A 22737-nucleotide genomic window follows, 5' to 3' on the forward strand; every position below is an offset into this window, starting at 1 on the left:
TGCCATAAATTCGGAAGTGCACAATATGAAAGATACACCTTTTTGAGGCTAGCTTTCAGAAATCTTTCCACCCCCATAGTTTTCCCCCATCTCCACAAATGATAGGGGATCTGGTCATTTAGGAATATGATCTTTTTTATTTTTTTTAATTTTCACCCAAAATACTTATCTCTGTGTGCAAATAAACTGACTGGCCAAGTTAACTTTCATCAAGTTTTTTTTTGTCTTTAGTAGATTAAAAAAATTGAGACTGGTAAAAGAGGCATGAATAAAGGTCATAAAACTAGATTTATTATGTCTGTCCTGTGTTTTGAGGTAAAATTGAAGAAACACAGGGTTTTTGTGCTAGATGAAATGGGAGGAGAGAACTGTGTTTATGAAATTCACTAGCTGATATACCTTCAGAATAACTATTGTCTAGTTTACAAAAAGAAAAGGAGTACTTGTGGCACCTTAGAGACTAACAAATTTATTTGAGCATAAGCTTTCGTGGGCTACAGCTCACTTCATCGGATGCATCTTGCCTAGTTCTGTATCAAGGATTGAGCTCTTCTGGTTAGACTTGTTGTCATGTGGTATATCGTGTCAGTACATTTGGATCCTTCTATAGCAAGTTGTGACACACTCTCAGAACTCTTTAGTGAATTTTAATTGGAATCTACAAATAAGCAAGACTATAACAACATACCTCACTTTTTAAGCACATCAGACAACATTTAGATGACTGGTACTTTGCCTTGAAATGTTCTAATACTTTAAACTGTGATTACAGACTTGACTATAGAATATACATTCATCAATTCAGTTTTACTGTTGTGTTGATGAGTAAGAATATTTTGATAATGCAGGACAGTGTATCACAAATGTAGACTTTTTAACCTTATTATGAAAAGCCTTTAATAATAGTTGCCCAAGATTGCAAAGATTTCTCCAAATATTCAGACTTTTCACATTGCTCCATAGGCTGAAGTAGCTCCAGACTTTTGCCAGCAGGTTTTGTTCTATAAATCTCGGAAATTCAAAATTCAGGGGGTCAAGTTTATTATTTATTTATTTATTTATACTGGAGACCACTTTTATTCTGTCCACTTGATTGTGAACTCCACCATGAGGTGACCAAATGTGTGCGTTACCTATTTAAGTAAGTAGATATATATACAATACTTCTACAGTTACATTGCAGTTGGTATCCATTCGTCTTCAGAGTTCACTTTTTTGCGAAAATAGCTGCTATTTTAGTCAGTTTAGTTGCCCATTAAAAATAGATGATATGGAAGTGGGCTGTTTACACAGTACAGCTAGAATACTGGGCCTGGTAATTACCTTCTGAGGGGAACCTTCACACACCGAAAATGTTAAGGATACAACTGAAGTTCGGTTTAACACAAGAGGCCTTTTGAACAGAGTATTTCAAGATGTAAAAACTAACTGGAAAGGTGAATAAGTGAGGGTGAGAGAAGGAATCAATTCTAGAAGAAATTTGCATAGAGAAAAAGAATGCCTTCCATGCCAGTGAGCTGTAGCTCACGAAAGCTTATGCTCAAATAAATTTGTTAGTCTCTAAGGTACCCCAAGTACTCCTTTTCTTCTTCCATGTCATTGTTAGGCAAGACTATCCCTAGCAGTGAGCATTATCTACTTCGTCCTAAGATACTACTTGTCTGTACATGTTTGTTTGTTTGTTTGTTTGTTTGTTTGTTTTTTTATTTTTAAAAATCGTTTGTTACTTTTTTGCAACACCGCTAAACTTTGATACAGATCACTTTTAAAAGTTTAAAGTTTGTTTATAAACATTGGAAAGGAAAGTAGTATGTGTTTGAACCAACCGTTACGTATTCTGAGGCAAAAATGTTTCTTCAGCAATTCTTAGCCAGCTAAGACTTAGTTGTACCCCATATCCCTCCAAAGGGCTTTAAGTGATTATTTTTATGGTATAATGTTATCAATTTTCATGATTTCTTACAAGAATAGCTTAACTGGTCACATGCACGCACATAGAGTACCTGAGTACAGCTGGAGCTGTGTTAATCTACACATTCTTGAGAATCCCAGGGGCTATGTGGCATCTCTGGCATTTATTTGTTCTCTTGCCTTGGGGGAAGGGAGGAGACAAAGGATTTGGCATTGAATCTAGTCAGTTTTGCTGTTGTACTTCAAAATAAATATGTTGTTGACTAGATAAGTGACTGAATGCTAATATAAATTTGACGTGAAAATCTAATGAACTAATTTCATGATTTCTACTTTGGAGGCAAAGAATGTCAGGAATTCAGGTGTTAAAATGTGATCAATTAGGCAAGCCCCTTAATCTCAAACCAAATCTATTTATTCAGGGTTTTTGTTTTTCTTTTTGTAGGTGCGATAGAATGCAGTAAATATTTGAAGTTTCCTCTCGGAAACCTCCTGGTATAAATTTTTTTCTCAAAAAGAGCGAGGGGTGGAAAACTAGTATTTTGTATATGCTTTTGTATACAAAGAGCTAGATACCCGTGTCTTGCTTGAAAAGGTTTAATGAAAATAGCTTTCAAGCTACATACTTTTATGAAACATCACAGCTGCCACATGTAAAACAAATATTACTCTAACAGTTTGATGGACTTGGTCTTACACTGGTTTTGATCGAACTTCTTCCATTTGCACTTCATTGTTTTGTCTTTGTATACTGTGGATCTTTCTGCCTAGTTTATTAGAAAACATGCTTAAATGTACACTTTTTTCTATTAATGATGCTTTTTCTGTGTTTTAACTATTTTCTTTAATTCGTCTGCAGGAGTCGGAAACTTCAGATCAGAAATATCCCGCCTCACTTGCAATGGGAGGTAGGATTTCACATTTTAAAATTAAGACATCCGTATCTAAAGCTGTATATTTCTGTTTCTCTTCTCCTCCACGAGACTTCATGCCTTTCCCCTGCCCTCCACTGGCTTCACACATGCCCTATTCTGTTCTATATGTGGTGGGGGGAGGGGGAGAATCCTTTGAAAGTGTGAACAATAGAGCCTTCTAAGCAATTCAGATAACTGCCTTCATTTCTACTCTCTGAGTTAACATAAATAATGTTGAAATAGATTCTTGGGTGAATGCTGACTTCCTGATTCAGTCAGTCTCTTTGACAGAAGGTTTATCCCTTTCAGAATTTTCTGGTATATGAACTCAGTAATCTTATGGAAGTTCAGAGTTAAATTATTGGCAAAAAACCTTTCAACAGCAAAACTTTAATACTAGGCCTTTGTCTTTCAAATATTTTTTTTTTTCCTTTCCACGAGTGGTGACATTATGGTAATTCTAGAAATAGAAACTGGTTTTGCTCATACAGTACAATTAAATCATCAACTGTGTCACCAGCCATTTCCATAGCAATTGCATATGATGCCACAAATAAACGATTGTGATTTTTACAGTAGGTAGGAACAGGATGGGTTGTTATGAAGATAAATCTTTTCGTTTATAAGATACACACACATACGGTGGGAAACTGTAGTAAGTGTATTTTTCAAGGATCCCTCTAGCCTAGCCTAGCTGATGGTAAGTCATCATGCTGGCAGATGGAGATCTGAGGGGATAGAGAGTTAAGTTCTTGTAATGTCATTAATCTGATGAAGCAGGTTGGCCGAACCTGTTCAGTTGTCTTTCTGTCTGCAACTACTTCATCTGCAAAATATCTACTGGGTTTTGCCCTGTTCTGGATTAGAAGAACGGAGACCAGGCTCTCTCCAGTTCAGGCTCCCCATTTAGGGGTTTGTGTGCTATGAACACAGCCCTGTTCACCTACCCCCTCCTTCTGGTTTTCACTGTCAAATCTGGAAGTTGCAAAATAAGATACTGCACAACATTTTGATTATCAGTGATAATTTTATGTTTTGTTTTTTTTTTAAAGTTTGCAGATGACTCAAAAACTGGGGGAGTGGTAAATAGTGAGGAGGACGGGCCACTGATTCAGAGCGATCTGGACCTCTTGAGAGACTGGGTGCAAGCAAATAGTATGCATTTTAATGTAGCTAAGCGTAAATGTCTAGGAACAAGATGGGGGATTCTCTCTTAAGAAGAGTTCGGGGTCGTAATGGATATCAACTGAACCTGAGCTGCCAGTGTGATGCTGTGGCTAGAAAGGTTGGTGTGATCTGTGGGTGGATAAACAGGGGAATCTTCAGTAGGAATAGAGAGGTTATATTGGCACTGGTTTGGCTGCTACTGGAATACTGTCTGGCTCTGGTGTCCACAATTTAAGAAGTGTTACAAAATTGGAGAGGGTTCAGAGAAGAACCAGGAGAATGACTTAAGGATTGGAAAACCTGCCTTATAGCGATAGACTCAAAGAGCTCAATATATTTATTTTAACAAAGAGAAGGCTAAGGGGTGACTTGGTTACGGGCTGTAAGTACCTACATGGGAAACAGATACTTAATAATGGGCTCTTCAGTCTATTGAGTCTAGCAGAGAAAGGTTAACATAGTCCATTGGCTAGAAGTTGAAGCTAGACAAATTCAGACTAGAAATAAGCTGTAAATTTTTAACAGTAAGAGTAATTAACCATTGGAACAACTTTTCAAGGGTCCAGGTAGATTTTCCATTACTGGCCATTTTAAAATCAAGATCATAGAGGCTAGAATTAGGGGTTGAAGTGGTTTCCATACCCAGGGTTTACAGTTTGGTTCAGTGGCTCTCAGCACCCCCACTGTATGAATTGTTCCAGTGCTCCTGATCAAGGTTTGTATGTTTTTGTGAGATGCTCTCGGAATTACTTTCGGGGAAGCTCTATGGCCTGTGTAAATGCAGGAGGTCAGACTAGATGATCACAATGGTCCCTTCTGGCCATGGAGTCTGTGAATAAGAATATCCATCACAGGTCGCTCCTGGGTTTCCCCCCAGTTGGACAGTAGCCACCTGTATATCTTAGCGTTTTATACTGCCCCCATCATCATGGTGACTGAATGCCTTCCATGTAAAGTCAATAGCAATAGCGAAGTCTCTAGTGGACTTGGTGGATTCTCTGGGAATACTACTTATTTTGGGGGTAAAATCTCTGCCTGGGTGGGTAGGGTTTTTGGCTTTGGTTGTGTGTGGATGTTTTGAACTTTTTTTAATAGTTTTGTTTTTTGGCTGGTAAGGGCTTAATGGGTAACAGGTCGTGTCAGTGTTATGCCATTCTTCAGTAGCAAACTTTTCCCAGATTTCTGAACTTTATCTTGCTGGCTGTGCCCAGTTCCTTGAAATGCCTCTGTATACCTCAATCTGTTGGTCTGAGTCTGTCTCCTGCTAAAAGGGTATATCATTACCTTTATATTTCTGACCTCACTGGTAGATGTCTGTCCTGCTTTCCCTCAACTCCTAGTATAATTAATTCCCCAAAATGTTGTAACTGTTTTATGGTGACATTCTGGTTGCATTTCAGTGAAGGTGAGCGTCTTTCTGTGTGGGGTTCCTAAGGCCAGGTCTATACTACAGACTTATATTGGTATAACTGTGTTGCTCAGGGGTGTGAAAAATACACATACCTGAGCAGTGAAGTTATACCCCCCACATAGACAGCGCTATGTCGAGGGGAGAGCTTCTCCACTTGTCATAGGGACCACTTCTCAGGGAGGGGTTCTGCGAGGTACCTGCTTAGCACAAAGGTGGGATGAGTTCAGTCACATAAAAACGCTTCTAGCAAGTGCTGAAGAGGAACATGTTCACTATTAATGGTATAGAAAGGTATAAGAGAAGTGTCCTGAAATTACCTCTGCAGTATCTTTCTCCTAAATGATTCTGCTTCCACACACATAGCCAACTAGACATGAGGAACTTCAGGGTCTCAGTATGTGAATAAGATGTTAAAAAGGCAAGGTTTAAATTCATTAGACACTTTGGGATTGTCTTCATGTACTGCGCTACAGTTAGTGAAGATGATCCTACACCAATGGGAGAGCTTATCTCATCTGCGTAGTTACCACATCCTGGTGCTAAAAGCCCTTTCAAGAGCTGCCTTTGAACTCTCTGTTGGACAGGTCTTGGATTTGTCTTCCTTAAAACTGCCTTTCTTGTGGCCACTTGCTTGGTGGGGAGAGTAGGAAAACTTTAAACTCCTTGAGCAGGGATCCCTGCCCTGTCTCTTCATAAGAACAACCTCTTTGCCTGACCTTTCTCTGTAGGTAGCCCTGTATGCTGCAGCTGGCTACTGCCCCATGCCCCAAAGTACCCAGTGTTTCTACTGAAGATGGGCATTGCTATTCAGGTGCCCACTCTGTGGGCTGGCATAACGGATGATGGAACAATTTTACCTGTTAGTTTTCTTAGGGCAGGCCTTCACTACCTGCCGGATCAGCGGGTAGTGATCGATCCCTGAACACGCTCCCCATCGACTCCAGAACTCCAGCTTGCAAGAGGCGGAAGTGGAGTCGATGGGAGAGCGGCAGCAGTCGACTTGCCGCCGTCCTCACGGCCAGGTAAGTTGACCTAAGATACTCCCACTTCAGCTACGCATCTTCGGTTGAGCGCCCCCCTCCCCCGCCCCCGGCCGCAGTGTAGACCAGCGTTTATAGTCATTCTGTGCTAATCCATTTATTTTATGGTTCTTTTGTTGTATTGGTGGAGTTGGGGCTGTTTTTAATTCTTATGTATTGTTTTGAAAACATTACATTATATTGCTGGTGAAGTCTCTAACCAGTCAGCCCCTCATAGAGAGAAGGTGTCGATGTACAAAATCGTTGCTTTTTCCTGTCTCCATATGCTGGTGAGAGAACTCAGTTGACTGCTTGCACTGGCATAGAGGGACTTGGAGAAACCAGGTTACAAGGGAAGAAACTAATATTCGTGTATAAATTTGGTTTATTTCCAATACAGTTGTTTTAAGGAGGTTACCCAATATTGTTGTTTTCTGCACTAAAGTCCTCTTTCAGTTCCCTTGAAAGGAAGGAATTCTGAGGGGATTTTAAAAATAGGCTGCATTTTACATAAGGGAAACCAGACCAATCTATCACTATATTGAATGGTCAGTGAACACATGTTATATACTTGTGCCCTGTAGTTTGTTGGTAATTTTGTATTGTGGTGGTACCTAGAGGCCCCTGTCAAGGATCAGGGCCCATTGTATTAGGTGTCCTCTCGCACTCCCCTCCTCACACCAAATAGGTGCCCCAAAGAGCTTACAATCTTATTTTTTTAAATACAGGTCACTGTTTCACAAGGAGCTTGGTAATCTGTTTTGTGCTAGGGAGACTTGGAAGAAACCTATATGAATTTGTGCATTTAGGCAAACACTTGAAAATGGCTTAAATGAAGTTTATTGCCTTTCGTCTGAAAGCAGTGGAATTACATAGTTGGAGGCCACAATCTCCCAAAATCAGGTCCTGGCAGGCCAGATCCTAGTTTTGTCTCCTCACTATACCATACTGGTCATAGATCAGATTAGACATCTCAACAAAAATATGCAAATATTTAACCTGAATGTATGTGTGTTAGCATTAAACAACATTTACGTTGTGGTAGCGTCTTCAGACTTCAACAGATTGGGCACTGTTGTGCTAGGCGTTATACAAATCTCAGCTCACTCTGGAATCAAGGAAGGACAATGACTTGTGGCTGAGCTTTCGTTGTCTCAGTTGATGGATTAGTCTTGGAAGAGTAGGATAACAAATGTCTTTACTTACATTTATTTGAGCATAAGCTTTCGTGAGCTACAGCTCACTTCATCGGATGTTATGCTTATGCTCAAATAAATTGGTTAGTCTCTAAGGTGCCACAAGTACTCCTTTTCTTTTTGCGAATACAGACTAACATGGCTGTTACTCTGAAACCTTTACTTACATTGTAGCGTTTGAAATTAACTGAATTTTAAGATTTTTTTTGAGATTCTTGTTTTTATCATATGGTAGCATCATGCATAGTATTAAAGTCCCTGCCACATTGTCAACCTCTTCTCTTTATTTGGAGGCATTAAAATGAATAGTGAAGGATAAGAGCTGTCCCTGAGCTCTTACAGAAAATCACTTGCTGAGAGGCTGCTGCAGAACTCTCTGGTGATATCAGATGCTCTCGGAGGCAAAATGTGATTTTACAGTTATCGATCATTGTTTTTTGAATTGTCTGTTTTGCTCATGAGTGGCAAACAAGAGGCTCCCCTATGTATGTGGCGTCTAAGCCATAAAATTTCCATAGAAATTTTAAACTTGGATGTTATAAACAAGGTAACTTTTTTAAAATGTGAGCCGATGCAAACTTTTATGTTGTCTTCCAGACAACTTCGGTGCCTCTGTTTCTAGTAGCTTTACTAAGAAGCAGCAGAGACATTTCAAGTCCTTGGGCAGCTTGACTACTGCTTCTTAGATAGCAGTAGTGAAACAGTTAAGTGTTAGATCCATTTCACACAGCTTATTTGGGAGACCTATGAATAGGACCCCAAAAAGGAAGCTAAGAGAGGGACAGAATAAGGGATCCATTTCTTTTTACCCTTCCCTTTACAGCAGTCTAGATCAGGGAGAAGAGAGAACTCCTTGACCCTTCCCAGCATCTACTTTGTGGATTTTCATGTTACTGGACATCTACTAGTTTGGTTACAGGGTGATACAAAGACAGAGCTAGCCAGCAGAGTCCACACACCGCAGCTGGGTAGAAATCCAGTGCCTGCCCTCCTGGACATTACTTTTCTGCACATGTAGCAGGGATAGTTCAGAACTGCCAGTCACAAACTCCTGAATGTGGGGGAGCCCTTTCTCCCTTAGATTCCCTACTGGCAGGTCTGCCTCCTATGTGGAATGTTGTAACTCATTCTGCGGTCTCTGGAAAATTGTAATATAGTGGAATTCAAAGCAGAGAATTAACTCCTACGCATTAATCTCTTTTGGTTCAATTGTATAGTTTTCATCCAAAAAGCCACAGATACTTAATTTGTTGCCAGAGTGCTAACGTTAATGGCAGGCAAACAGACTTTGTGGCAAGAGCAAGAAATCTTCTAAGTCCTGGGGACAAGGCAGAGCCACCTTTTGTTGTTTGTTATAGGTTGCATCTGCACATTATGCAGGCAGGGTACTTTTAAGGGGAGAAGTGAGACTGAAACAAGAGTGTCAGAGACACCCCTCCAGCCAGAGTTGTGTTAGTTCTGCTTCCCTTAGTCATGCATGCATTGCTTCATTGCCTTTCAAGTCCAAGACGTATCACCCTTACTCTTGAAGTGTTGCCAGAGGTTTGCTGTGGGTAAGTGACAATATCATACCTATTTTTAAGAAAGGCGGGGAAATGATCTAGGAAACTACAAGCCCGCTAGTTTGAACTGAATTGTATGCAAGGTCTTGGAACAAATTTTGAAAGAGAAAGTAGTTAAGGACATAGAGGTAAATGGTAATTAGGATAAAATACAACATGGTTTTACAAAAGGTAAATTGTGCCAGACCAACCTGATCTTCTTTGAGAAGGTAACTTATTTTATTTTTTTTATTTTTATTTTTTAAAGACAAAGGTAATGTGGTAGATCTAGTCTACCTGGATTTCAGTAAGGTATTTGATATAGTTCCACATAGGAATTTATTAGTTAAATTGGAGAAGATGGCGATTAATATGAGAATTGAAAGGTGGATCAGGAAGGAGACCACAATGGGTCATGCTGAAAGATGAATTTTAAGGCTGGAAGGAGGTTACTAGTAGAATTCCTCAGGGATTGTTCTTGGGACCAACCTTATTTAACGTTTTCATTCACAACCTTTGACACAAAAAGTAGGAGTGCACTAATAAAATTTGTGGATGACACAAAGTTGGGAAGTATAGCCAATATGGAGTTGGATGGGAATATCATGCAAGAAGATCTGGAGGACCTTGAAAATTGGAGTAGTAGAAATGGGATGAAATTTAATAGTGTGAAGTGCAAGGTTTAATTCACCTAGGGACTAACAAAAAGGGTGTTTGCTATAAGCTGGGGATGTATCAGTTGGAAGGAACAGAGGAGGAGAAAGATCTGGGTGTATTGGCTGATCATAGGATGACTGAGCTGCCAATGTGATGTGACGGTGAAAGGCTAATGCAGTCCTAGGATGCATCAGACGAAGTATTTCCAGTAGAATAGGGAAATATTTTTACCGTTATACAAGGCACTGGTGAGACCTCATCTGGAATAGTGTGCAGTTGTGGTCTGCCATGTTTAAGAAAGATGAATTCAAACAGGAATAGGTGCAGAGAATGGCTACTAGGATGATCAGAGGAATGGAAAAACCTACCTTATGAGAGGAGACTTACGGAACTTGGTTTGTTTAGCTCAGTGGTTGTCAACCTATTTGTGGGCTGCATCCAATACTACCTACATGGGCCACAGCTCTGCTAATTGGGCCATAAGTGGCTCGCGGGACACAGGTTGAGAACCACTGGTTTAGCTGAACCAAATGAAGGCTGAAGTGAGATATAATTGCTTTCTATAAATACATCATATGGATAAATAATTTAAATAATGCCTCTCCCTTCCAGGTAAGTGCCAGTATTCACACAGGAACAAATGGCTCTAAACTGGCCATTAACAAGTGTAGGCTCACAATTAGGTGAAGGTTTCTAACCATCAGAGGAGCGAAGTCCTTGAACAGCCTTTCAGGGGGAGTGCAATGGGGGCAAAAAACCTAACTGGCTTCAAGACTGAGTTTGATAAGATGATGAAGGGGATGGTATGATGAGATTACTACTAAGGTGCCACAAATACTCCTTTTCTTTTTGCGGATACAGACTAACACGGCTGCTACTCTAAAACCTACAACAGTATGTGTCCCATTAGCAATAGCTAATGGCAAAAATCCCCAGTGGCCAGAGATAGGGCACTAGCTGGGGAGGGCTATTAGTTATTATAGAGTATTCTTTCCCAGGTCTCTGGCTGGTGGGTCTTGCAGACATGCTCAGGGTTCAACTGATCGCCATATTTGGGGTCAGATTGGCAGAGACCCTGAAGTTTTTTTTCTTTCCTCTGCATCATGGGCATATGGGTCACTTGCAGGTTTAAACTAGTGTAAATGGTGGATTCTCTGTAACTTGAAGTCTTGAAATCATGAATAGAGGACTTCAGTAACTCAGCCAGAGTTTATGGGTCTATTACAGGAGTGTGGCCTGCAAGGTGCAGGAGGTCAGACAAGATCAGGGATTCTCAAACTAGGGATCAGGACCCCTCAGGGGGTCACAAGTTTCTTACATGGGGGGTTGCAAACTGTCAGCCTCCACCCCAAACCCCAGTTTGCCTCCAGCATTTATAATGGTGTTAAATATATTAAAAGTGTTTTTAATTTATAAGGAGGGGTCGCACTCAGAGGCTTTCTATGTGAAAGGGGTCACCTGTACAAAAGTTTGAGAACCACTGGACAAGATGATCATGATGGTCCCTACTGGCCTTAAAATCTGAATTTATGAATGTATCTATTGGGTCAAAAAGAAAAGGAATAGTGGAACTGGATGACTGAGATCCTAGACTTTTCTTATGGCCCCATTTAAAGGATCATGTATTCTCAAAGCATGGGTAAACAACCACTAAAATGAGAAGAATGTGGACAGAAGTTACTTTTTAAAAAAATACTGTACCGCACTTTCTTGACTTCCTAAAACACCTGCTTCTACTGACTTCTCTTCATACTGCAAAAAACTCTTAAAATAGTACAAGTTACTGGTTGAAACTAAAGTCAGATATGTAGCTCCTCAGCATTTGGGGGAACTTACATACTCAGAGTAAATAAACTGAAACTAGGGTAGAGGGATTAGATGGCGCCATATAGAAATTTATTGGAATCATATTCAAGAGAGGAAAATACCCTTAGAGAGATGGTGGGGGGGAAACTTGGCAAAAAAAAGGTGTATTTTTGGCAGGTAAATGGGATAAAAATTGCTGTCTTCTTTCTTCCATTCATCTATGAAGATTATCTTCCTAGCAGAAAAAAGAAAATTTTCCAGACAAGTAATTGTGGATCAGCTGATTTTCTTTCTTAAATTTTAACAGTCCAAGCCAATTCTGGTTTGTTTCCAAGGGTGCTGTAGATTTGGTATCTAGCAGAAGCCATGATGTTCAGTGAAAAGGATTTCTTCACAATAAACCAAAACTGAAGGAAGAAATGTCGAGATGGTTCCTGTAGCTCTCTGGGCAATTATATAATATATTCTTTGCCAAAGCAGACCTGGCTTTGTGCAACCAACAGAGACAAAAAATTTAAAATTCATTCTTAAAATTGATGTTAATGACAATTTATACAAATACATCCACAGCCTTCTTCAAATTAATTCCACACTACTAAATGTTATCCTTTGCAAGTGGAAAGGAGGTAGCTTACTCAGAGAAGCTAGGAAAATTGTTTGCTTAGGAGCTGTAGATACCAGAGGAAGATTTTGGATCCACTCTGTGACAAGCAAATATTGGAACAATAGGACGAGATAATCCTCTTTCTTATTACACAGGTTTCAGAGTAGCAGCCATATTAGTCTGTATCCGCAAAAAGAAAAGGAGTACTTGTGGCACCTTAGAGACTATCAAATTTATTTGAGCATAAGCTTTCATGAGCTACAGCTCACTTCATCTGTATTTTCCACTGAATGCATCTGATGAAGTGAGCTGTAGCTCATGAAAGCTTATGCTCAAATAAATTTGTTAGTCTCTAAGGTGCCACAAGTCCTCCTTTTCTTCTTATTACGCAGTAGCTCTGGTTCCAATGCACAACTCTCCCTGACATCTCAATTGTTGGCATGTCTAGTGGTCAGGCTGATGTGCTTTGCCGCAGAATGGGAAAAATTCCACTTATGCCAGGTTAGTCCTAGACATAAGTCAAAGTTTAAATGCTGAAAATGAATCAAGAATTTCTTGCTGTTTTGGATCTGGACACTGCAGAAAATGCCCCCGCCATTAGAAATTGTCAAGTGTGGCAATGTTAGGGAGATGCTAGCTCTCAGAATTCACTAAATATTTGAGAAAGTTGAAGTTTCACACACAAACCCTGAAGCCACTTCATTGGGACAATTATTGACCTGAATTTGTCTGTGAGAGGGATATCTGTCTGTTGCAATAGCACCATGCCTCTGAACCTTTCTGCTGATTCTGCTCAAGTAATTGCCATTTTGGTTACCTGAAGTAAATGCTATTAACCAAACTACTAATTATTGTGGTAGAAGAGTTCAAGTCCCCTGGTGTATCCGCACTCCTATTTGGACAACCTGTTTTTATCGGTGTTGCTACAAAGCAATCAAGTTGGCACTACTGGCACCTGGGTTAATTCTCTTGCAAGAGTTGACCAAATTCAGCCCAGTCATTGGAATACAAGGGTTCAGAGTAACAGCCGTGTTAATCTGTATTCGCAAAAAGAAAAGGAGGACTTGTGGCACCTTAGAGACTAACCAATTTATTTGGTGCATCCGATGAGGTGAGCTGTAGCTCACGAAAGCTTATGCTCAAATAAATTGGTTAGTCTCTAAGGTGCCACAAGTACTTCTTTTCTTATTGGAATACAAGGAGTTGTAGGAAAAATTCAGAAAAGGACTCTCACAGGAAGAGCCTCCCCCATAAGGTCTAGGCCTACTCTCGATAATGCTTTAAATGTGAGAAGTTAGGAGATTCCTTCTGCGGTAATGCACTTGGACTTCTACCACCATGAGCAGGAAGCTGGAGAGGCACATTTGTCTCCATATACAACTTCCAGTCTCTTTGACGACAAGGGAAAAAACACATACTGGCATAGACACCTTGACTCCCCCTTGGGAAAATGTTTTTTTCATTGAAGACTCTCATGCAAGACACCTGGTGCCTACAAGAGAAGTTATTCCATATAGACTGCCTAGAATTGAGCAGGCAGCACAACTTGCCAAACGACGGGCAACATTGTGTATAATGCTTGATGCAGTATTTTCCTAACTAATCTTGCTAATTTACCTGAGTAGTGAGTCATTAAACCGTCTGTGTGGCTGGCTGAGTATTGGAAAAACGTATTCACAAATAATTTACCCAATTGATGGGTGAGAGGGGAAGTTATTGAATAAACTATTAAGGAATACTGCAACTTGCCACAGCAAGTTGGGCTCCGAATTGCCTCATCATAGTTCTGTAAGAATTCAGTTAGTATTTATTGCTTATCAGGTTGGGCCACTGGGGTGCACACACATAAACAGGGAGGGAAAATGTATTCCATGTTGCATCCTAAAGCCGGAGTGCTGATAGAGTGGGTGGAGAAGTACCTAGCATCTGTAAAAGGGATCTTAAACGCGAACAGATCAGGTCAGCAGAAAATCCCCATAGCAGACAATGTGTCAGGCTTTGTGCTAACACAAGCAGGCATGGTCTCTGTCCCAAAGAGCTTACCCTTGAAAGTTTATTTTTAATTACCTTTTAATACATCAAAGAACACTTGGCTAGATTAGACTTGTGCCTGATTTGCTCAGTTGTGTTACCTGAGCCTCTCTCTCCATTCCTTCTCACATCAATGGGGCATTTTTTGGCTGAGTCCTATAGGTTGTGCCTGTGTCTCATTTTCTTTGGATTAAAAGAATGTTCACGCTTTCTTCTAGCTGCTTTCCTGCTAGGGATGACTGTAACTGCTGTTCATGTACCTCCTCTCCATGTATGAGGGAAAAGTTCTTTTTTCTCAGTAAAGCAAAAGCTACAGGTGTTCTAAACTAGAACGTTTAATACAATTTAATGGTTGCAGAGAGTTACTGTAGAATATTGTTAAAACAGTACGTCACTTGTTTTTTCTCTTGGTACAGCACCACTCTCTTATCGGAGATCTAATCACTGCCATATTTCTGGCTCTTTTCCCTCCTCTTATTAACCATTTGGACTCTTGTATTCTGGATAGGGGGTATGCAGTGTAGGAAAAAGATGTTTTATCTGTTAACTTCTCAAATGTGTACATATCCCTTTCCTGGAGTGTCTTTCTCCTTTGACCTTTATTTTGTACTGGTGTACTTTTCAAGTTTCATTTGGCAAGGGTAGTTGTACCTTGCTGAGCTATATGTTGGGAAGGACAGTACAAAAATACTAGATGAGCTGTATGTCCTCCAATAGGAGGAGGATATATAAGTTATCAAATTTTATAAACAACTTGTCCCATTACAAATGGAATCCCTATATAGAAGAGTTTTCTATAAATAGTATGCGCTCCAAACTTCTTGGTGGGTGGATAGGTGGCAGGGGGAGAGCCATTAAACTGATGCTGTTTTTTTTCCAAATAATAAATGTCAAAATCCTGATTCCAGGCTAAGAACCTTAATGCTCCGTTTAAAGGACCTCACCCCAAGCCTTTCATATTCTCCACCAATAGCAGTCTTCCTTCCCATTTTGGGGATTGCAGGTTTGGCTTTAAGGATTTTTCAGCACAAAACATGTCTTGCCATCCCTTCCCAGCCTGCAGTCACTTGCACATTAAGAACATGCTAGACATTTGTGACCCCTAATTCTTGTCTGCCATAGACAGGCCCCTAATTCTTGTCTGTTCAGCTTATATGAGAAAACTGGGGGTACATTTGTAAGGCAACACTATCGGTCGTTTAAAAGAAGGGTTAAAGTAGTTTTAAAACCAAAACGTTTAGAATTTGCATTCTTAACACAGCACACTAAGAATCTGACTTCCTAAAGTGTGCCATGTTCCCTTGTTGGGGCCACCTGAAAAGTAACTATGATGTGAAGTGTGGTGTTGCTCTTGTAAAATGACACTCTTGCAAAAGCATTTCTAAACTAATTTCCTCAAAGTGTAAGATGCTTAGAGAAACTGCCTTTCAAAATATATTTTTGTGTAAATATAACAAAATGAAATTAAGTGTCAGAAAGTGGCTTCTAAACTCTCTGGGGGAAGTATTGGAAACCAGCTCTCATAGCTCAGTGGAAAGCCAGCAGCTGCTGTTCAGTTCTCTCTCCTCCGCTGCTGTCTTCCAGTTTCCTCACCAGCTTACATGGAGCAGATAAACAATCAATGGCAGTAATTAACTTTGTTGTTGCCAAGTGAAGCCTGCAAGCCTGTGCAGAATGAAGGAACCAGATTGACTGAGCAGAGAAACCAAGAGATGCACTGATGTGTAGAGATTCTCAGCCTGGGCTTGGTCCTGCGACTTGCTGGCTGATTTTGAAGAAAGAGGGTGGGGGCAAAAGATGAGGAAGGAGGCGTGAACTGGTATGCTTTCTGCAGGTGCAAGGATGTTGCCAAGTAGAGCTTAGACCCACTTGCCCCTCTCTGTGAAGAGGGCAGAAGTGTAAAGCTTCTCAGATATATTGGGTATTCTGGGGCTGTGCAGCCTGTTGTATTGAGTACTCTATGTGTAATGAAGAGGGGATAAATGCGGGTCTCTGGACTATGTCTGGAGGATGAAGGGGGCTTGTACTGTTGGATTTCTGGCCCATGTTGGAAGAGTGAAAATAGATCAAGCTCTTCTGTCCATAGCATAGAAAGGACTCCGTGTTTTCTTTACTTGTGAAGGAACTTAAAATTTGCCCTTGCTGTGGATGTTACTGAATTTCAATACACATGCGTGCCTGGTAGTGCTGGGGCCACATGCAGGTTTGTCAGAGGTTTCTAGCTTGAGAGATCACTTGTCAGAAAAACCAAACTGTGAGTTAGTCTCCCTTTCCAGTATTGTTTTATATTTAAGCAGTGTTAAAGCTAATCTTGCTGAGCAGTGCCTGTGAATTCTGCCGTTGTAATGTCTGAATATCAGAACGCTGGGGTGATGGGGTAATGGCTAGTGTTTGTTAAAATGTTAATACTTAACGTATTTTTAGCATAATACTTATGCTTTATATAATCCTAATTCATAAAGTGAGTTACAGAGGGAGGAAGAGCCAAAGTAAGAGGGGAAAATTGCAGTAAAAGGGATTTTAGGAGAAGGAAAATTCAATAGCAACGGAGTATTAAAACACAACAAAATAAATGACTTCTAAATGAGGCTTGAGCCGATAGCTCACAGCTTAATCCATTACTGTATTACTAAAAAGTATCCCACACAATGCTGAATTGTGCAGCAAAATGGAATGTCAGGTGCACACATGAAGTATTCTCTCATAGTCAGCCATTCTGTTTAGGCATGGAAAGACTTCCACCCTGTTCCTTCTAGCACAGGCCGCGCCTGGTTTGCGTCAGTTCAGTCCCAAACCAACTTAGCTTGCTTGTGCTCTGTGCGGGTGCGTGCTTGGTCCTGGGCTACTGGACCTTGTGGCATAACACCTGGCTGAAGCCTATGTAATCAGGGTTAAAACACATTCTCAACTATTGAGGAGCCAAATTAGTGAGCAACTGAATGCAAACCTAGTCGCACTGATTGTGCTCGCATTGATCTTCATGGCCCTAAGTAGTTTGAGTAGAGCATCATTCATGTATGTGCTTTACTCAGGTTCCAATGAGGCTTCTGAGTACCTAAGCGCGCTCTCTCTCTCCTTTCTACCATCCAAACATGCATTAGAAGGGATGTCTGCCTGGTTCTGATGGCAGTCCACTGAATGGTTTCAGAGTAACAGCCATGTTAGTCTGTATTCGCAAAAAGAAAAGGAGGACTTGTGGCACCTTAGAGACTAACCAATTTATTTGAGCATAAGCTTTCGTGAGCTACAGCTCACTTCATCGGATGCATACAGTGTGCATCCGATGAAGTGAGCTGTAGCTCACGAAAGCTTATGCTCAAATAAATTGGTTAGTCTCTAAGGTGCCACAAGTACTCCTTTTCTTTTAGTCCACTGAATGGTGCTCTGTAGCACCCTTTACCATTAGCCTGGTGAAACTACTGGGTTCACTAGCCACTTCCCCCAGTGTCCTCATATTCTAAAAGTACTAGCTGCAGGATTCACAGGCACTGCTCAGCAAGATTAGATTTAACGCTGCTTAAATATAAAACAAAATTGGAAAGGGAGACTTATTTTTAAATAATCAGCTGTCCAATATTTTGAGCTGTGCCTGTCTCACAGCATGAAGCGGGACTTAAATACTACGTGGGCAATAGTTAGGGGATAGTGTCCCTGTGATAGACTGTCCAGTTCTTTTTATACTCCAACGTTGTGATTTATCTTGGGGTTTTAATCACTCAGTTTAATTATGGGGATGATGATCATAGTGAAGGTGTATGTGAAGCAATAAACACCATTTGCAACTGGCTATAAGTGGAAAAAAATGGAGGTTCTTGAGTAAACATGTAATAAACACGTTTGAACATCTGGAAAGATGATTATTCATATAAATGTGATGAATGCAAGGCTCTTCCAAGCCTAGGTTTAGTGTTGCTATTGTGACACTGTAATTACACGAACAAGAAAAAGATCTAACAAGCAGGAATCTTCATTCCTTTTTTAGATTAAAAAAGTAAGGAAGTTTCTTCAAGCTTTGCCACAAATCCCCAAAGTAGCTGCTCTAAAATGATCAAAAGTCAATGTTTAATAGTTCATAGTGATACTCTTACCAACTGTTTATCCATCACCATTTGGATTGAGTTAGCATTGTCACTGGGAGCAGGTAAACCCACTCGTGTAGCTGGAGGCTTAGGAAGACAGCACTGCACTAGTTCACTTTTGGTAGATTATTCCTATTCCTTACTTGTATTACAGTTGTTTATAGAAGCTGAATTGTGCTGGGCACAATACCAACGAGATAAGGAGACAGCGTTGCAGCTCTGAAACCATAAGGACTAAAACATTTAATTTTTGGTTTCAGAGAAACCAAAGAGGCCACGAAAGAAGTGCTGGTATAGCTTGCTAAGTTTGTATGAAAACGTATTGCTTTGTCTCTTTCAGCAGGCATCGTTGCAGGCATAGGTGGGTGATAATTGTTTGAACAAGTGGTCTGTGTGGAAATAGGAATTGTATGATTGAAGTCACTAGATGCTGCATCCAGTGTCCGAGTAGATGAGTGTATTCTCTTGGCTGTGATTGGCTAAAATCTTAAAATAATTAGCGACTTATACGAAAGCTAAGCATAACTAAGACAAGTAAAGGCTATACATCTTGGAAAATCGTATGTATAGTCAATATTTTTCTTTTTCCTGACAGTATCCCCTTAAAGAAATAACTGTGTTTAGTGCTTAAAAAGTCATTTATGGCTCTATTTAATAAATTAGTAGTAATTAATAAGTATCTGATCCAGCTTTTTTCCATATTTGCTACATTGTCTTGTAACTGAGGTGATATGAAGATTCTCCTTCTATAACAAATTCTCAATCTTGCAAGATAAAGGAGGACACAACCCGTGATTTTCTAATTTTCATAAATATTTTCCTATTTAAATGGCTGCTACTGTAAAAGAGAATTTTGACCTTACAAACCTTATGTCACCTGACAACATTAAAACAAAATTTGTTGCCCATAAACCTGGAGTAATACGTTCAATTGATTCGTGGGGTTTCTTCATATGCAAAACAAAATGGACGAAAAAAGCGGAACCAACCGTGACTAGGGTTGCCAATTTTAGTGGGACGTATTCCTGGAAGTTTCATCATATGACAGTCTTTAATTTAGTGGAGACTGCAGGACAATCCTGGAGGGTTGGCAACCATAACCATGACTCCAACTCTTGAAAAATCCTCCTGGCTCAAAACTTTAGGGAAAGATACAAACAAACTTCAAATATTTAAGATTTTTTTTTCCCCCATCCCTTTCAGTATTTTCAATTGTAGAAAGGTGATTTGTAAAGATCTTTGTGTCCTTTCATGAGCTCAGTGGTCAACATTTCATACACTTCCGCTGTAACCTTTACCAAGGAGTTTTCTTTCCTACACATCAAACTATTTAGTCAGCATTGACAATCATCCTGTAGAGTGTCAAGTCTTTTCTTCATTGTAGCGTTATTATTGGAAATTAAGTTGAACTTGGAGTCTTTGCAAGTCTGTCACCTGCGTGAGTTGGAGTGAAAACATCTCTGGGAATAGTAGTGAATCTTTACAGATGATCATTTATTTTTAAGTTGCAAAGTGCTGTTAGCTGTGTTCCCTTGAGCATTATGTTAAACAAGTGATACTCGGGCCTCAGTGGTTCAGGAGTCAAATTCGTGATCAGCATTACCCAAAAGAGCCACAGTGGTATGAATTCATTGTTTCATTTATTACAGTACTGTCTATTCGTATTTGAACAGTGCGATGGGGAAATATTTCGTGTTTATATATAATTATTCTCACAGCAAAATGACCGAACAAGTTTTATTTTATCAACTACAATTGGTTAATAATGTAGTAAAAGCATCCTGATTGGTTCATAACTTAATTGGTTAATCGTTAAATTACACAATGTTTTCATGTCATGTGCTGCAGAGGGCGGCAGGAGACACATCAGAAAGCCATTTGCAGCTCGTGAGTCTTGGGCTTTGTCTACACTGGCACTTCGTTGGCAAAACTTTTGTTGTTCAGGGGTGTTTTTTTAAAAAGAACAACCACCTCCCCTCCCCTTTGAACGACAAAAGTTTTACTGAGGAAAAACACCGGTGTGAACAGCACTTTGTCAGCAGGAGGGCTCTCCTGCAGACAAAGCTGCTGCCGCTGGTGGGGATTGGAAGTTTTTTTGTCATCAGGAGAGCTCTCTCCTGCCGACAAACAGCAGCTACGCTGCATGCCTTTTAGTGGCATGGCTGTCTTGCTAAAAGCCTCCTAGTGTAGCCATAGCCTAAGTCTGAGTATCACTGCATTAAACTAATCCATCTTCACAACTGCAACCAGATGAGGAGGATAAACAAATCTGGGACTGACTAGTAAGGGTGGAGTGCTGGTGACCCACATTTTGACTGCCCCATGTGATCTACTTTTTCTTTCTTGCAATTTTTTTTGAGTCAAAGCTGCTACAAGTTTTCATGTAGTAGAAATTGTGGCTGCCAGAAATGCCCATAATTTTGGATGCAGCTCCACTTGGGCAAATTACAACAATTGAGGCTTCTGATAACACCACTTTTCTCAACTTATTAGAGCAGGGGTGGCCAACCTGTGGCTCCTTGTATGGGCACTGACTCTGGGCCTGGAGCTACAGGCACCAACTTTCCAGCGTGCTGGGGGTGCTCACTGCTCAACCCCTGGTTCTGCCATAGGCCCTGCCCCCACTCCATCCCTTCCCGTGCCCTCGCTCCCCCCCCCACCCCCCCACCCCCACCCCCAGCCTCCTGCACACCACAAAACAGCTGATTGGTAGGTGCAGGGAGCGAGGGGGAGGTGCTGATTGGCAGGACTGCTGGTGGGCAGGAGGCGCTGGGAGCGTGGGGGGAGCTGCTGATGTATTACTGTGGCTCTTTGGCAATGTACATTGGTAAATTCTGGCTCCTCAGGCTCAGGTTGGCCACCCTTGTATTAGAGTTTGTCATGTGATTTCTGTGGTATCATCAGATGCAGCATCTCTTCCACAGCAACTTAATATCCATCATTTCCACTGCTCTTCAGGGTGCTGGCCTGTTAATTTTTACTAATTTAGTTCGTATCTTGTTGAAATAAGGAGCCAATACAGGGTGAGTCTTGTTGGCATTGGGAGTTCTGTGAAAGTGTTGGCTAGATGCTGAGATTTCAGTCCACACATTCACGATGGAAGGAATTAGATGAAAATAAATTTGTGTGTCAAAGCGAATAATGTGTAAACCTACCACTGACCTAAAGCTACATGCTCTTTAAAAACCACTAAAACACTTAAAGTTGGTTATTTATAATGGTGATTGATATTCTGCTGCTTAAGAGAAGCTCTGAAATGTTCTTCTGGAGCATGTGACCTCAGAGGAAGGTATCACTTGCTAGACCTGTTTCAGAGTAGCAGCCGTGTTAGTCTGTATTTGGAAAAAGAAAAGGAGTACTTGTGGCACCTTAGAGACTAACAAATTTATTTGGGCATAAGCTTTCGTGAGCTACAGCTCACTTCATCGGATGCCTTTAAATTTCACCTGTGCCTTTAAATTTACAAGTCATATAACTTGAAATGAATTAATAGAGATTAATTGTAAATGGCTTGGTATTTTGGGCACAAATACAGCTAATCTGAGCTCTTGGTTCTGGTAACCAGAGGAATAGAAAAACATTGAGTTGTGCTAATGACTTTTAAAACTTTCTTGTGTAGTCTATGCAGTGAACTGCTGTGTAAATATAAACTGAAATATTGCACGCCTTTTGTCCTAAGATCTGTGTGTGTGTATGGCTGTTCAGTTTTGCTACTGGATAAGTTAGTGAGTGATTGTAACCACTACAATAAAACTGGTGAAAATCTAACTTTCTGATAATTGGGATGGACATGGTGCTTTTGTCTTATTAAGATCAACAGACAATCTAGGAAACATCTACATTATCAGTGGAGCAGACCCTCTCTGGACTTGGTGGTTACCAAGAAATGTTACACTTAGGACATGTGGTACACACAGGATTAACTTGCTTTGTGTGGTGAAAGAAAAATAAGGTATGCTTATTCCCATGGGTCTGACTTCATGTCGTGTTTTGTTTTGTTTTTTTTTGAAGAAGCCTGCATGCTTTTTAGTTCTTAAATAAAACCCAGGAGTCCTTTTTTAAAGTAACATTTTGGTACTAATGGATGAAGCAAAGCAGAAGGTGCCCTCTAGAAGTAGGCAGAGAACTATTTGAGCTGCAGTACTTCTCTGTGAATCGGTTGAATAAAACAATCAAATCAAATGCATAGTCCTTGTTCCTATGTTATAAAAATGTTGTATGAAAAGGATGTGCAAATTATTGAGAGTGCCATTAACTGGCAAACTAACAAATCTTGTAACTGGAACAGCATCTGACATTCTCACTTTTTAAATTTCTCACTTTAATGGAAGTAAACACAACAAAAGTGACCTGCAACTGTCCCCACAGCATTTGGATTACTTTCTAATGTTTATGCAACAG

The 22737-nt window shown here is 40.3% G+C and overlaps 1 protein-coding gene across 2 annotated transcripts in view; it reads left to right on the plus strand.

Moving 5' to 3' along the window:
- Positions 1-22737, plus strand: part of IGF2BP3 (insulin like growth factor 2 mRNA binding protein 3) — a 163800-nt gene that overhangs the window by 26170 nt on the left and 114893 nt on the right. For both annotated transcript variants that reach the window (XM_043541060.1, XM_037890540.2), the window contains exon 4: positions 2771-2819. In XM_043541060.1, the coding sequence (XP_043396995.1) occupies positions 2771-2819 (49 nt within the window). The remainder of the gene's footprint in view (positions 1-2770; positions 2820-22737) is intronic.

This window comes from Chelonia mydas, chromosome 2, assembly GCF_015237465.2.
Source record: "Chelonia mydas isolate rCheMyd1 chromosome 2, rCheMyd1.pri.v2, whole genome shotgun sequence".
NCBI lineage: Eukaryota > Metazoa > Chordata > Testudines > Cheloniidae > Chelonia > Chelonia mydas.